The sequence below is a fragment of the Colias eurytheme genome, chromosome 6 (genome assembly GCF_061535395.1).
Source record: "Colias eurytheme isolate Ceu_HAF_F1 chromosome 6, ilColEury1 Martin Lab GWU primary, whole genome shotgun sequence".
Taxonomy (NCBI): Eukaryota; Metazoa; Arthropoda; class Insecta; order Lepidoptera; family Pieridae; genus Colias; species Colias eurytheme.
In genome coordinates, this window is record NC_142985.1 from 7,277,908 (window position 1) to 7,295,326 (window position 17,419).

At 32.8% G+C, this 17,419-nt stretch overlaps 3 protein-coding genes across 3 annotated transcripts; 1 reads left to right on the forward strand and 2 right to left on the reverse strand.

Moving 5' to 3' along the window:
* The first annotated feature begins 488 nt into the window (after positions 1-488).
* LOC149907778 (uncharacterized) lies at positions 489-1,538 on the forward strand. Its single transcript, XM_090102869.1, has 2 exons — positions 489-710; positions 886-1,538. The coding sequence occupies exons 1-2, from the start codon at positions 671-673 to the stop codon at positions 1,350-1,352; spliced, it is 507 nt and encodes a 168-aa protein (XP_089958995.1). The 5' UTR covers positions 489-670; the 3' UTR covers positions 1,353-1,538.
* A 1-nt stretch (position 1,539) lies between these two features.
* LOC149907779 (uncharacterized) lies at positions 1,540-9,686 on the reverse strand. Its single transcript, XM_090102870.1, has 4 exons — positions 9,543-9,686; positions 5,967-6,128; positions 3,795-3,903; positions 1,540-1,846 (listed from the first exon to the last, which is right to left on the reverse strand). Exons 1-4 carry the CDS (start codon positions 9,595-9,597, stop codon positions 1,720-1,722), a joined length of 453 nt encoding a protein of 150 aa, XP_089958996.1. The 5' UTR covers positions 9,598-9,686; the 3' UTR covers positions 1,540-1,719.
* Positions 9,687-11,401: 1,715 nt separating this feature from the next.
* On the reverse strand, positions 11,402-17,400 carry TRAM (translocating chain-associated membrane protein 1). Its single transcript, XM_090102871.1, has 9 exons — positions 17,248-17,400; positions 16,987-17,139; positions 16,493-16,681; positions 16,127-16,280; positions 15,621-15,798; positions 14,498-14,613; positions 14,050-14,195; positions 13,055-13,169; positions 11,402-12,781 (listed from the first exon to the last, which is right to left on the reverse strand). Exons 2-9 carry the CDS (start codon positions 17,116-17,118, stop codon positions 12,684-12,686), a joined length of 1,128 nt encoding a protein of 375 aa, XP_089958997.1. The 5' UTR covers positions 17,119-17,139; positions 17,248-17,400; the 3' UTR covers positions 11,402-12,683.
* Between the last annotated feature and the right edge of the window lie 19 nt (positions 17,401-17,419).

Genomic DNA, 17,419 nt, shown 5'->3' on the forward strand with positions numbered 1-17,419 from the left:
CACACGCACGAACGCCTTCAAGTGCATTTTTCACAAATCGTTATCTTCTACAGGGTGTTTCTAAGCTTTTCGTTATAAAAACATTAGATGAAAAGTGTTAATGAATATTTTAAAAACTATAGGCCGTAACTTCTCTGAATTATACTTATTAAAATTAAGCTCACAAATTCATAATGTTATTTATCACAGTAAGTAGGTATGTAATTGTAACTATTAAAGATAAATAAAATAAATCATAAATATTCGGCCCAAATTAAAGTCAACCTGTATGGATTTTGTAACGAAGCTGAAATCGGAGATCATTAATTTCAGATTATATCTTGCAAGGGTATGTAAGATAAGGTGCGATAAATGTCAGGATTACGAGTAACATAAGGCGTGACTTCTTTATTACCAATTGTTTTAATGACTTTATTTTCGAGATGTTTTTGGGACAGCCTGTGTATGCAGGCAAGGCACGAGTCACCTAGATGTCGCGCCTATTGTCCGCGCCGTGCCATCCGCGCCGGCGGCCGCTGGGTGAGCCACTACTACACCATTACCTCATACTTTCAATATTGGGTTACGAGAATTTTTCTTCAAGGCCTTCTTTTAGGAGTAAATAGTGGTGGTATAAAGGCGAAGACGTACAACATTGATACGCAGTTGTACTTTAGCAATCCACGCGAAAATGAATGCATCAATCGCATTATTATTGTGCTTTATCGCAGGTGTGTTTTTGACTTGTGGTTTTCTTAAACAAAAATGTTACAATTTTTCAATTAACAAATAATTAACATAAAATTTAAAAACAAATATAGCAGTAATAATTTCAAACAATGTTTATTGTAGGTAACAGGAGAATCGAATTATGTAATTATTAAAGAAAAATTATTTTTATTGCAGGTAATGCCTTCGGGTATTATGTACAGCGACAAGTGCCGTATAATATTGGACCACAGGACCCCTATAGCGTGGAAGTGAGCCCGTATCTTGCCTATGAACCGTCACAAAGAATACTTTGGGGAAATGGAGGCAGTAATCAAGTCGGCGGAAACGATTGGTGGGCAACAATAACAAACAAATTTCCCATTTTGAGAAACATGTTTGGGAAGATGCAACTGCCAACGCAATACGGTGCTCCTGCGTCTGTGTATGGTGTGCCAAATAGTCAATATCCACAGTTCTATACCCAAAATGTTCCCCAGTATTATCCTTCTGCTAGGGATGTGGGATTTACTGATGATGCAGTCATTATAACTCCACCAAATGTTCCCGTGATACAACAACCTTTGCCTCAACCCTCCCCGGAACCTGCACAGGGGTATCGCTACAACAAACCTCTTAACCGTTTGGAACTACCTAATCATTAAGTGTTTCTGTTATAAGCACCTTTTTCTTTGTAATGCATTAATTAGTAAGAATTTTATGTCAGTGTTGTGAATTTTGAAATTCACTATCCATGCTAGAAAGTATTATGTACTTTAAGATACGGGTAGTTACTACTATTTATAATCGTATTATAATGTAGAGTATCTATGATAAAAATAAAAATTATTACACTTTATATTCTCTTTATTGCCACAAACCCTTAACCTTAATTTAGTTGGTCTCATTCATCAGCATATCTACATGGCTATAACTTACAAAATAATAATGTACATTATAATTAATACTAAATTTTTAGCATACTTAAACATTATGAAGCAAAATTGGCGTTATATTTTTTGGTTTTTATATTCAATTTCCAACTGAAGTGTATTGGTCATAATAACCCTGACCGGTAGAGTCGATGCCCACGGAAGAACCGGCGCTTACAGACCGACCACCGAAAATTGGTCCTGCTTGCCGCCGCGTTTCACCGTAGCTGCAATATAATTTTAAATTTGCAATATATATTTGAGAAGTCATTCAATTTGCAATCAGTAACCTACATACAGAACTTTCGACTGGGTTAACCGATTTCGATGATTTTTATTTTATTCGAAACACTAGCTTTCGTCTGGTCCCATTTAAATCTAGTTCTGACACTTTGAAGGTGCTTTAGTTTTTTTCTTATATTTACGTTATATTTTTATGCATTTAAAAGCGCCTGGTTTAATTTACTGAGCAGAAGACCACACTATGCGATCCAACTAAAGATGTACGTAACAGACCTTCAATGGGCAGCGTTGGCCCAACAAAATATGATCTACGAATACTTATATACAATGCCTGTCGATCATGGACATTTAGGCCCTCTACACTATCTTGATTGCCTCTTCTCGCCCAACGCTGACCATTATAATATGTACCTGTACATACTTAGTTACTTTTTTTTTGCATTTCAATAATAATTTATTTCATTTTGTCTGACTATTGCATCTAATTTAAAACAAATGTTATTTCCTAACTTAAAATACCTATTAATGCGTTTTTGTGGTTGTTTTTGTTTTTGCTTTTATAATTTTCTCCTAAAAAATGCATATTAACTTTGACACTTTTCTGATATGATTTATTGGGAGTCCCCCCCTACCTCAAAATATCATGTTTATTCTATTCATGATGAATGACTGAAATGAGCTAGTTAGATTTTCATTTGACGGAGACTCTACATTCTTTTTTCTGCATTATATTCATTATAACTTTCTCTATATTTAAGTTCTTTTTTCTTCTTAGGCTACATAATGTAATCTAAATTAGTAATCATTCTAATAATCTATAACACCTTGGTGTTTTTTGCAAGCATTGTATCAATTTTATTGTACGTAATCTATTATATCTACAGTCAATTTACTAATTATAGTGATATTATGTTTTACTTTTTAGTCAAAATTACTTCCTAATATATGTCAGTTTCTTTTTCTTTTTTAAGCAAGAATCAACTAATAAAGATTTTTTGTAATTATGTAGGTATCTATGTACATATAATATCTCCCATTATTTAGCCAAAAAAATGTAGAGTTACATGATGTGGGGTTATTAATATCAAAGACTTAAAATAATTAAATGGATTTTATTAAATTAAGCATTAATTACATTGAAACATTAAATAATATTATCTTCCGGCAGTTACACGATCGGTCCGCAGGCGTCGTGTAGACAATCGACGGGATGTGCAACTAATGGAAAATTCTCGAAGAAGATAGAAGATGAATGAGCCGACACCAGATGTTAGTTTGTACAATGTCACGTGTTGCTTTTCAGTTAGTACCTAAAACATACGGAAAAATTAGTCAGTTTTATCCTATTGGATATAATAATATGTTATTTGACGATATCCTTGATATCGGATTTAAAGATTTCCTAAGACGAGAAGATATACAACGAAGTACAATATTGTCGCAATATATTATGTTAAAATGAAATTCTACTCACAGATAAAGAATCTTCAAAGATATATAGTATGGATAATGTTTAAAATATCTTAGTTGTTTGCACCTTCTAACTTTTATTGTCACCTTCACTTAGGATAAAAATGGTTTCATTTCCTATTTCTCTGAATATTTTTGTCATTGCAGTGGAAAATTTGGAAATATTGCATAATTTTCAATAAATTATCATTATTTTAAAAACATAGACAATTTACATATTTAAAATGATAATAAAACTGAATCAAGCGAATCACGTAGGTACTTTTATAGAATTATTTCAGTTTCTAATCACATATTTCGTAACATAAATTCTATAAAATTTTAGTATATTCGTGGATCAATTAGGGTAGTTAATCCACAAAATATAAGAGCAAAAATAACGATATGAAAATATATATTGATTGCTCTATTTTTCGTTGCGGTTTATTGCCTCTACGCAAAAAGTGTTATCATAAGATATACCTAAGTGCGTTGGGGTTGCCAGCTCCATAGCCGCCTCCGGGAATTCCCCAGCCTCCGGCGTTGGCGCGCGCGTTGGCGTTAGCATTCGCGTTGGCGCCGCCACCACCCCCTGTAATAGAGAACATTACAAATTAGAATATTGTGTGAAAAATTCAAAGATAATTATTTTACTGACGAACTATTTATAGATATACAACTTATATGCTTATAGTTCCTTCGTTCATTGGTCTAATAAAATTTTCTTTTCAAGTTAAAAGCAAGCTAGCAAGTTAGGCAGTTGTCAGAACTTCACACTAGAACAGTAGAGTCGTAAAAAATCGACGTGATGAAAATTTTGTAAATATAGATGACTATTGAACGGCTGTTCCGTTAGATAATTTTTTAAATCAAAATGACTTCGTCATTTAGCTACTCTCAAAAGGTTTCATTCGTTTGTAAGCTAAAACACAACAACAAGAGTAATAATTATAATAAATAGCTACTACTCTTACAACGTAGAGGTCTACAAAGAGGCTCAAAATAAAATTGATAGGTTATCATTTAGATAATATTAACTGTGCTCACAGTTCGCCAAAAAAATGGTAAGTAAGTACATATCTATAAGTGAATGATTGATGAGTTTATGCAGGCCTATATTTTTTACATGTATTATAACGGCGTATATTTGTGAGATAAATTAAATAATTAGAAAGCTGAACTCGTTCACTCTATTGAGAGTTAATGTATTTTTCTAGGTACAATTGACCTAATAGTAAATCGACGCACCGTTATATTGCACGGCGGCGCGGCGTCGGCATACTTGCTAGTTGCTGAACACGTTCATACTACTGTTACATTCTTTGCGACATAATATTATCACCTCTATTTCCAATTCCAACTTGCACATAAATACTGCAATTCGGTGAAATGTACTTATTTTGTATGCATGGCTGAGAGCTAAGTATACAGCATGGAAGAAGTCCCAACAATGTGTATAGTTTTTCAGAATATTATTAACATGCAACGAAGCAGGAGGGAATATAATTTCTTCCTGGTATGAACATTTCCGACGCTCTATGCATGACAAATGTTTAATTAAATTGAATACATATACATACTAATCATTTAACAGGAAGTACCTAACCATGAAATTTAAAGTTGTAAAAAATATATTGAATACAAAATACATCGTCATGTTTTAAGTTTTGATGGAGAATGGGCGGAAATTAGTTCAAAAAATCACCCATGCAAAGAGAAAAAAGTTGGTATTTTTCTGAATCATACCGGAGATGATCGATTCAAATCTGATTGTGTACACATGAATTTCTAAAATAGGTACTTATATGTTAAATATGGACACACACACACACTTAAATAAAAAGATAACGGTATGAGGTGGTATGACTATGAGGCACTTACTGATTTATTGTGTAAACAAATTAAGAGTTTGTTCAGAAATGTAGAGAAAGAGTATTGTAATTGTTTACGAAGCACTTGCACAGCCAGAAAATATTTATCTTGTTTATTAAGACATTGGGAAAAAAATGAAATAAAAAACGCAATTTTTATGCGCTCTTATAAAATAACCGTGAAGTCTTTGGTTTCGAGCGTACTTTATCAATTCGATACACCTACAATTAAACATTGTAAATATTAAATGCTGTTTAACAGATTTGTGTTTTCAAATTAATTCAATGTATAATAAAGATATAAATGACATCATAGTACCTCTGAATTCTGAATCATCTTTTAAAATAAGGTATCTAGGTATATTTTATACGAACCAAAGAACTATAAAAACACATAGGTATTCAATTTTGGTAACTATGATACAATGATATTAAAAGTGACGTCCCGTGTCCCCTAGTGGGGTAAGGGGCAGATGTTTTATACATATACATCTGTTTCACTGATCGATTTTCTTTAGGGACAAGAAGGTGATCAGCATTCTGTGTCCTGCCAGACCGAGACGTTTTTTTTTCTTTGTCTCCTGGAATCGAACCCAGGACCCTTCGGTTCTGTACGCTCGCGCGTCAACCACTGAGCCAAGGAGGTGGTCATACAATGATATTACACGTACAATAATCTTATCGTCTTTAGATGAATTTCCTAATTTGCAGAAATGTAAAAATGTTCATCGAAACAAATTGTTACATCTTTACAATAGTAATTTTTATACAATAGTTCACTTACAAGCATTAGCTTCAGCATTTGCGTTGGCGCTGGCGCTGGAGCCCCCATACTGGTAGGGGTAGGGGTTCAGGGAGCGGCGGAGCCTGCGCAGCGGCACCGGCGCAGACACGTGACCCTCTGCGTCTATTGTGTAGTACGAGCGAGGCACGTAGTATTGACCGGCTGGAATGCACATTACACTCGTATTACACCCAGCCATTACTTTCTTTGATTCATGACTTGACGTGGGAAACTCACTAATGTTAGTACCTGTTTAGTAATCTGTGTTATTTTGGTAGTTTGTTCAAACTATCAGTAAAGCATAATACCTTTTGTCAAGTAAGTAATTAAATAAAAATAACCGTAAATCTTAGAAAAAAAACCTTTTATCAAGACGTAGTAAGTAGTAGGTAAGTAAGACAAAAGGTTTATAACGAAAAATACTCTCATTAGTGGAGTAATCTTTTATAATCAGGAACATAATATGTTAGCATATATGTACCTATCTAATTTATAATTAGGCACCAAATAGTCATACATTATAACAACTTATTTGCAACACTTTACAGTTTCTACAATGTCAACTGTCAGCATTTTAAATGTAAGAATAAAGAATACAAAGATAGGATTAACTAAGTATCTACATAATTCACTCTTTGTAATGTGGCCATTACAATTAGCCATATTATGTGTTTTCAAGGATTCATAAAGTTGTCAGGTCAGTAAAAATCTTAGATCATCATACAGTTCGTGATCGTTTTAATCTTCGACCTTCCGTATCGTGATTGGTAAATCTTTAATCCTCGACTTCAGAATTGATGAATAAACTAAATAAAATAAATATTGTAGGTATTGATTAATAGCAGTCGTAATTCACCTTCACAATTAGGGGGAGTCCGGGAGACTTGAACCGCTTTTTACTAAAAACTCTATAAAATCTGATCAGTGACCTGGAGAGCTTTAAGATCTACACCATATGGAAGCCTTATTATCTGGCTAAGATTTTATACTATTCTGAAAATAAAAGTTGCAAGGAGAAGATAGTAAACTAAGTTGTAATAAAAAATGAGTTTTGATTCAAGTCTCCCCAACCGGCGGGACACTTGCCCATCAGGTGCGGGACACTTGCCCATACCTTTTTAGAGAGGGGAAATGACGCAAATAAAGCATTTTATTCATTAGTTATGTATTATTTAGACACATTTAACAATAACTAGATTATTCATAATCATCTTCTAAACAATTTAGTGAAAAATGTTTTCAGAACAACTCCTAAACATAACATTCGCTTCTTTTTATTAATTAAATACTCGTTTTGAGGTATCTACTGCTAAATAAATCTACAAAACTAATTTAAAGACATTTCTTACTATTAATTAATATGTGCCTATTTGCCTATTTCTTCAATATTTGCCTCTTGGATGTTCACTTTGGAGGAATTTGGTGTAGTCGAATGCTAGATGCATTGCTTGTTTTATGGTTAAACCATAGTGCATTTTACTGCAGGTCAATAAGTAACGAACGAGCAATTTCTCTTTATTTACATTGAAAATCTGGGAGCATTTGTATTGGCTTCCCTTGTCTTGCAAAGGTGTTAACTTTTGTTCACCTAACAGGTAATACTGTAAAGTGGTTTTGCCTATCCCATACATGATTGCAATTTGACGAATAGATTTGCCACTCTTTATTTCTCTGACTGCGCTTTCAATCTTAGACTTAGTACCTAAACGGTTTCCTGCGACGACTACCTTCCTTAGGCTTATTCTGAAATGGCATTTTCTTTCTAAAACAAAACAAAAGCTAACTTAAATAGTATACAAACTGCAAAGGGAGAGTTAAACCATTGTTCAAGTCTCCCGATTGCAGACTGATTCAACTCTCCCGCACCCGACCCAAGGCCCTATCTTGATTTTTTCCAACAAATCCACTATCAACTGGAGAACAAGACTGAACGTACGACAAAATATGATAATCTAGTAATGCAATAACGTAGGTGTTTGATATATACCTTCATAAATGCGTGCATAGCAATTAAAACAACAAAGCCAAAAAAATTCACTCCGCGACGATGAAACCACTTTTTCGGAACTCACGGTCGAACGCGCCTGTTATCACTCAAAATTGTGAGTTGCTTGTGATGAGCGGGTAACGCGCGTTCATTTGTTTGCCACTTGGCGTAATTTGGCACCTAATTTAAAAAGTTATTGAAAGTGGTTCAACTCTCCCACCTGGGCAAGTCTCCCGGATTCCCCCTAGGTATTTTAAATCCGATACATGATGCATACGATGTTTACAATTTGGTACATAATATTTAGCAGTTAGCCCATAAGCAATTTATACTGTATTTTTAATATTTCCTAATAACGTTCATGCACTTTTATTAGGTATATTTTTAATCATATTGACACAGTTTACCGATTTAACAATTCTTTTATTCCCGAACTTTATTTAAAACTCTTTTTAGTCTAATCTACCAAAAAATAAACATTATAATGCTGGTTAATGAGGTGTATAATTTGTAGTAAAAAGTTTATGAACCGTGAAAATTTATTATTTTCTAATTTCTACTGACCGAACACGTCCAAGAATCAGATTAGTAGAGCTGTTGAGAGCATATTACATATTATTAAGTAAAATGTAGTTTTAAAGTTATGGATCTGATTAAAACATGACGTGTTAATTTATGTTAATCAAAGTAATTAAATAAAATAAAGAATGGAAAATGTATGGAACCACTGCTATTTTTATCGAGATAGATATCAGATTTTATATTTTGTACACATTTTAACTACGAATCTAATGTTTTATATTATTTTACAAGACGATCTGTTTTTTCTTTATAAATGTACCTACTCTGATAAGAGTAGAGATTATTCGAGTATTTTACATGGCGGTAAAATAAAGAGCGGCATTAATTTCCCGAGAGAAATTTTTTGCAATTATTTGTATAGTTACATAGTTAGTTAATCAAACAATTTTCATAAAATTATTTTCTTTTCAAATAAAGTAATAATTTTACTTTGGTTGGAGAAGAAGTACTATAATATTTTATCTACACTGCTGATACCTACTAGGTATAAAGAGGAAAGATTTTTTGTTTGTTGCTATTGAAAAAGCTTTAAAAGTATTGCTTTTTTTCAGTAATAGAAAGCTACATTATTAGGAAGAAACATAGGCTGTGTTTTTGTTAATATGGGGTAGCCCGTAGCCCGGACGAAACCGGGAAGAGTGGCTACAAGCTAATAATAAAAATTTGAAAGTATGTAAGTTCATTTTATACCTATGTATTAAGTTCTTGAGACATTTTATTGAATATACCTAACTTAAAAGCTTGTGAGTATCCTGGAATTAATCAATTATTTACTCACACTTTTAATGAACTCGAAGATATTATAGACAAGCATCAAAACGAGGATTGTGAGATTTCACGTTTTGAGTAGATATCTAAACGCTCTAAAAAGTCCTTTATCCGAGTTTTAAAACGTAAAGACAATATGATAAAATATGTAATTTACAACGGCCAAGGACTAAAATACAAAGAAACGACATTAAGCTCGACAGCTCATCTTGTTCGGCAAAAACGGGGAGGGCACTAACCTGCGAGAGCCATGGTCACAACGAGCGCGAACACGAACACCGTGAGGCTGTGCATTGTACTAACTAACGTCGAAGCTTCACAGATAGTGCAATAGAACTGGCTGATGTGGTCACTTTAACCGTTTTATATATGTATATTTACGTGTTCCCCGCGTTTGAGCGCGTCTCCGTACGCGATTTTAATACCTAACGGTAGCGTTTTGCAAAAAGCTCTCGACGAATTAAACTTCCGCTATAAAATTAGCTCTAAAAACTATCTAACATCGTGATGAAAGTAACATTAATTTCGATCTCTTTATAAACTCAATAGTGCATTTTGTAGGCGCTACAAAAAAGTCACTTCGAGCGACCTACCTAGTTACGTTTTTTAGACTCAAATTTCACAAAATTAAGACTGAATAAAAATAGACACCTGATATTTAAAAGTCTGATGTTTTTACTTTTTAAATACGACTTAAGTAGCCTCTTAATTATTTATGCTGAAAAAATTTTTATTTTTGTTCTTTTCCTTGCAGGTAATATATATATCTTTCCTACTATAACTACTTGCTATGTTTTTACCGATGTTCTTTGCTCTACAATAGAAGAAGAATCACTTATCCTTTCTCTCTACTTTGATCGACTTCCTGTAAAAGAGCACTCTTTGTTGCTATTTAAATTAGTATAATTGTTTATAAGTAGGTGTCTCAAGATAAATGATAGGTACTGTAAGTTAATACGGGTGACCATTGATCATGAGGCTATTTCAATGACTAGTGTAGGTACCCATTCGACTGGAAAGGATCAAATTGTAAAACTATTAAAATGAACACACTATTAATAGCAACTGGAGACAATGTCTACTACATTACAAGTTAAACTTGAAGCAAAGGAAAAAAGGAAATCATTCATCAATCATGTTTTCTAATACATATGTAGAGACATAGTTATTTTTTTATTGTAGCAAAAAAGGATACCTAGTTACACCTACTTAATTTGTTTGAGTAGTTACGGTCATTGAAATTTAAAAAATGGTAAGTACTTAAGTACGTAATATAATTTAACATGAAGGTATTGTATGTTAGAGCATTATAATAAAATATATTTAGTTATGACAAATAACGATTATCTTTTCTGTTAAAACAACAGAATAATAGACTTGTGAATTGCTCGTCCAGATGGATTTTCAAATGGCCGAATAGTAATTTCAATGAATTAAAAATATTATTGACCACTTTGTCAAACAGTGTCGTAACTAATAAGTAATATAAATTTGCTATTGTTTTGTGATGTGGAAAAACACAAATAAAATAATATGATGGTTTCATATAACTGTTACTAAGAAAACATCATAACTAATAGGTATGTTAGGCTCGACTCTTGTTTTAAAATGATAGTAATTATATTTTTTCAATACAGGCAAACAATCAAATTATGTAAACGACAAGATGGAGTTTTTTGTTGCTTCATTCATGTTTCAGTGATATGGATACATGAGAATAAAGTTTCCTACCTATTCTCAAATATCCAGGCTCCAGAATCATTCATACTTAAGCTATTTCAGACGAATTTGGTGGGACACAGATTTTTTGTCAGAATCTCTGCTCCTAATGTGTTGGTATAAAATAGGCTATACGAACTAATAAAACTGCACACAAAAAACGTAACTAGTTAGGTAGTTTGTTGCTATTTTTATTTTATTTATTTAACTAAGTAACTACTCCTTTTTTTTAATTTGTATAAACATTTTTATGAAAATTAGTGTTGTGTCTTGATAAGCGATATTTTCTTTCAAGTTCATAAACATGAATAATAAAACAAAAAATATAAAAAAATAACGTGTTAGTCGTTCATAAGGATTTGGAAATAAAAAAAAACTGTTAAATATCCAAAAATTTATTTTGAATTAAATCAACATCAAGCTTTTAAAAATTGACAATTCATGAAAATTATAAATTATGAGCACATTTCGATATAGGAGGAATTATAATATAGAATCTAACGACTAACAACAGTCACGAATACATTCTTAGAATCCAAAAAAAACATACGGTCGAATAAAATTGCTGCTGCTTGTCCTATAGTTTAGTAAAATGTAAAAATAGTGTATTAAAAGAGCACCCGGACATCATTTGAAACACTATTGAGGAGGTATCGTAAGTGTATTACAAAAATAGTTAAGAAATAGATATAAAAAAATATAATAAAAAAATAACATATAAATAATTTAAAAAGCATTTATTGGAATTTCTGATAAAAATATTTGCTTATGCAAAATAATTAATTGAATGGAAACATTTTATCGTGTTCAGACACAGTTTCGTATTGGTACACTTATCAATATATTCATATAAACAACGTTTTAACCTAAACATTTAGTTTTTTTACATTTTAAAGAGATATTTTTACAACCCTGTATCCTCTATACATTATTACGATAATGTTTAGTCTAAGATTGTAGTTAAAACATGTTCCTTTCACGTATATTGGGCGTTAAATAATTGTCATGAAACTACACAATATACAATACATTTAGAATCTCATTAAATAATAACTTCGTTTATTACATAATATTATAATATAACACAATACATGGAATATTTATAGAAATGCTACACGTTTTATTTTGTGCTTCGACAAATAGTAACTTTGTATTTTAAATACAGAAACTAAATTATACACATAATAATGGAAGTACAACCTATTGAATGAAAAATACATCTGGACTACTTACGACCACGGGCATTTTAATGAATTTAAAAATAATAGAATTTGAAAATGGAGTTTCAATTTGGGCAATTTTTTTTTGCTCATGACTACGAATTTTACGCGGGAGAATTACGCCATAATTTTTTATGAGGAGAAAGAAAGAAAAGATGAGAAACGAAGTATGTAATAAAGCTTTATTGTCGTCAATGTTTTCAAAAAACAATTCGTAATAAATAAAGTTACATATATTTTGTGCATTTTTATTTATCATACCTAGTCTTAAATTATTATATGCGCGATTGCTCCCGCGTAAAACAAACGTCAATCAAATTCAACACCAATAGGAACAAATATAAATAAAATTTATTTTAAGTCAACATGTTTCGTTATAAAAGTACATAATGTTCAGATGATTTTGTTGTATGTTCACAACAACGATGTTTGTGTGTGGGTTTACTTCTTGGCCGCGGCGGTCTGTCGCTGCCGAAGAGTCTTGTTCGTGTTCTGATCTACTTCGGGGAGGTCAGACTCTTCGTTGTGGACTTTCTTAACTGCAAATTAAAGATATTATAATATACAAGAATAATAAATAATTATTTTTTATTATTACTTCCCTAATTCGATTCTTGCCATGACTATACTGAATTTTAATAATTGACATGGTAACAACATTTTTAACCCATACATGTAACCGGGAATAATAAAAATATTCCCGAAAACACATTTCTAAATATTTTTTTGCTAAAATAAATAGTTTTCCCATCTAAAATGGCATCCTGCGTCATTGTAAATGCCCGAGCCGATACACACACACCAATAATTACCTTTTTCTTTCTTTGGCCTCTCTTTCCTTTCCTTCTTGGGTTTGCTAAGAGCAAGTTGACGCGCCTCCTGGCGTTGCTTCATTGTTTCAGTAATGAAGTTGAACATCAGGTACACCTAATATTATAAAATAATAATTTATGAATTCGTTGACTTATATCTCTTAAATCTCCAGTGAAATATTGTAAGACAAATGATTTTTGAATGATTGTGAGGGTATCAATCAATATAAATAAACAACAGTACAAAGCTATATCAGGCCTGACTGACATAGGCTGTAAATTGTAATTGTTTTCTTCTATTGTGATAGACCAGCAGCACGAAAATATCAATTTGTAAAAAATATCTTTTCATATCACAGATTTAATATATTTATTTATATCAGCTTAAATATAAAACCACATTAAGTCACGTCGTGTCTGTCAATATCGATCATGCTTTACTATATCTCACGTATTTTTCTACAACAAGTTGTCTATCAGATCACGTCACGTCGTTTCACGTCGTATCATATCGTGTTCCCACTTGAATAAGAGTGAGAGAGCGATATCCTGCCAGACCACGTCACGTGATCATGTCACGTCACATCAGTACCCACCTGGAAGGAGACGAGCAGCGAGAGCGCACCACTCAAAGTCTACTAATGCGCGTCAAATTCTGTCAGACCATGCTACGTCATATTCCGTCACGTCACGTCACGCCATACCATATCATGTCACGTAAATTGTCACCTGGAAGGAGACGAGCAGCGAGAGCGCACCACTCAAAGTCTACTAATGCACGTCAAATTCTGTCAGACCATGCCACGTCATATTCCGTCACGTCACGTCACGCCATACCATATCATGTCACGTAAATTGTCACCTGGAAGGAGACGAGCAGCGAGAGCGCACCACTCAAAGTCTACTAATGCACGTCAAATTCTGTCAGATCATGCCACGTCATGTTCTGTAAGATCCCAGCACGTCATGCTATAACCTGTCATGTCATTTCTCACCTGGAAGGAGACGAGCAGCGCGAGGGCTCCAACCCGCACGAGCAGCGGCGCGGCGCCAGCGAGCCCGTAGTAGAACGTGAGCACGCCCAGCACGAGTGAACAGAGACGCACGGCAACGAACACCGCGCCGTTCACTACGCTCAACACTGTGAAAAATTATAGCATTGAGATTTTTTTTTGTGTTTTGATTTGCTTTTAATTCTTATATATTGTATCTTATATTTAGCAAAGTATCTTATCTTCTTGTGTCATACTTATTTTTTCAGAATAATAATTAAGAATGAATCCTCGTAGAAATGCTGATTCTGGGATAAAGTGGTATGAAAAAAAAATTAAAAATGTTTTGTCCACTTAAATTTTTGTATGTATAGTTAAAATTGGACAAATATCTTAAAAAATGTCACTTGTCAAAAATTTTATCAAACACTAGTATAAAACTAAAACTCACATTTGTCTAAGAAGTCCTCCTTTTCACCACGAAGGATGGTGTTGAGGCGGTAGCTGTGAGCGACAAACTCGGCAAGGGAATGCAACACAATGAGAGCTACACCCACACGTTGGAACCTGTGACAAACATTTTTATAAAATATAGGAAACTTAACCAGACTATTATTTATCTGTTTCAATATTAAAAGTAGTTATAGTGTATGTCTAACATTTAAAATACAAAAAATAGTATGAAGTTATAAGAATTTTATATGAAACTAGCGGTCCGCCCCGGCTTCGCCCGTGGTACATATGAAAAATAGATGTTGACCGATTCTCAGACTTACCCGATATGCACAGAAAATTTCATGAGAATCGGTCCACCCGTTTCGGAGGAGTATGCAGACTAACATTGTGACACGAGAATTTTATATACAGTCAAAGTTCCTTATTCGCGCTTCCTTCATTCGCGGTTTCACTATTCGCGGGTGGAAAAAATGCGACTTAATTTCTATATTCGCGGCCCAAAATTCTTTATTCGCGGATCGAATCGGTACATCGGTACATATAAAAATCAATCGTTATCCTTAGAAAACGCCTGAAATACAACTACGAATTTATAATGTCGACTAAAAAACGAGTAAAAACTAAAAAGTGCTAAGCCATTGCCTAAACCTGAAGATAATACCTAATTAAATGGTAATTAATAAATATGTATGGTCAAAAATTTCAATAAAACTGATTTCTTTATGTATTTGCTTCCTTATTTCGTCACCTAGGAACGTATCCCCTATAACCCCATACAAATTACCATCCTATATTCACAGTTTCTCTATTCGCGGCATACTTACAGAACCTATTGCCCGCGAATAAAGAACTTTTACTGTATAAGATTACAAAGAATCTTTGACTATTCAATTTTTTTTTGTTTTTTGCAATCTATTAATTTGCTGATATTCAGCTATATTTTATTCAAAAATGAGCTCAATTTTTAATGCAATAAGAATCAATTTCTATCAAATAAAGAACATTGTTGATTAGTTCTAGATTTTTCTCACTTATCACATGGTCAAAATTGCACTGCAAATCAAAATATATGACACATTTTTTGTATATTTTTATCAACATAGCATATGAAAACTCACTTGAAAGCATATGCCAAAGAGACAAATGTGAAAGCAACAACAGCTTGGCGAATGCGTCCGGCCCACTCATCTTTCTTCACCCTTTGGAAGTACAGTTCAGGGATTGTATGGATCCAGTAAGCGGCTTGGACCACCCACCACAGTTTCAGCAGGAATGTCATTGGGTGGTTAGGGTAACCTACAAAGGGAAGATATTAATGTTGTGCCATAACAATGTTTACAAATTTAAGATGCTGTATAACAATAATGCAAAATAATTTTTACTAGATTTTATTTAAAGACAGAACATAAGAATTATATAATTGATCATGCAATATGTTATTGAATTATTTATTTATGTTTTAAGAGAAAATGAAAGTATATTCAAAATTTAAGAAATGTTCTTATAAGTATATTATGATTAACTTCATCCAAATTATTTGTAAAAGTTAATTTTTAGTTCAACAATAATTAATGTGCTTTAAAGATTCCATTTTTTTTTTCCAATTTGTATGTTTTCAACTTACCATCCCACAATTGAGGAATGTTGAACAAGAAGCCTTCACGGAAGATAGCATCGCCTCCCCAGATGAAAGTCATCAGTTGGAACACAACCAATTGGCCAGACTCATTGAGCGCACTCAGTCTTGACTTGGATAAATGGAATTTTTTCGATAATTTCTATAAAGATAACAATTATTGCTGTTAACTTATTTTTTTTTTTTGTATTATATAAAGTGTATAGTTATTATACAAATATATTTGTATAAAAATAAAATAATACATGTGATTTATTACCAACATGAAAATATATTTTAAATGCTTTGTTTTAAAAAACAATGCTTTGATATCCTAATTTAGTACATTTTTGAAGTAAGTTCTTTTACACTTACATCTAAAATATATTCCTGGATGATTGCATGCATAACAATGCACACAAGCGAGTAGAAGAAAACAGCACAGGCATCTTTCCAGCCTGCTTCATAGAAGAATGCCTCTCCTTTTGGCAAGTCCCTTGTTGGTTCAATTCCACTAACATTGTGATGCAAGCTGATGAATAAACTGGCTATTGAAGTTGTGGACTGAAACAAATAATAACATATGTTTTGAATTATTGACTATAAATTATACATTTATTGATTTATCTTGATTAGTACAGAGGAATTAGATACATTTGATTGACAAAATATTTAAAATTAGAGCAATCATATCAGAAAATATCCTTATCATATCTGTTAAAGCATTTAGTTATTTAACATTAAATATAGATTGTTGATGTTACCTAACATTATTTTTAATGAAGCGTTGTCCAAATCTTCAAGTTATATTATTAAAAGCTCCTAAAGAAAGTACCGTAAGGCTTACGTGGCAAACTTTTTACACGTACCTGTACCATAAGACCGAGCAAGAACACCATAACAACACATGATACAATATCGGCATGATTCTGTATCACAAATTCGTGACTGAAAATAGGTGGGTTTTTGTTAGTTTTTCTTCCAATTGCAGGCTTAACCATCTTCCCGGTGGTAACCTGAGACTGAAAAATTTTTCAATATATAAATTTATAAACGAACGACAGAAACTCCAGAATCAAAAATTTAGAGCCTTATTCATTTATAACTTCTTATTTAACAAGAATATGTACCAATTAACACAAAATACACGGCACCAAAATTGTTTCTAAATTCTGACAGATAATCCAGTTTCGACTGACGTGACACTTTCACTTGGCTACGCGGTCAAACGTCATTGACACCATAATAATGAAAAATAGTCTATGGGTATCCTTGTTGGAACCATAGAGTCAAAAAGGCTCA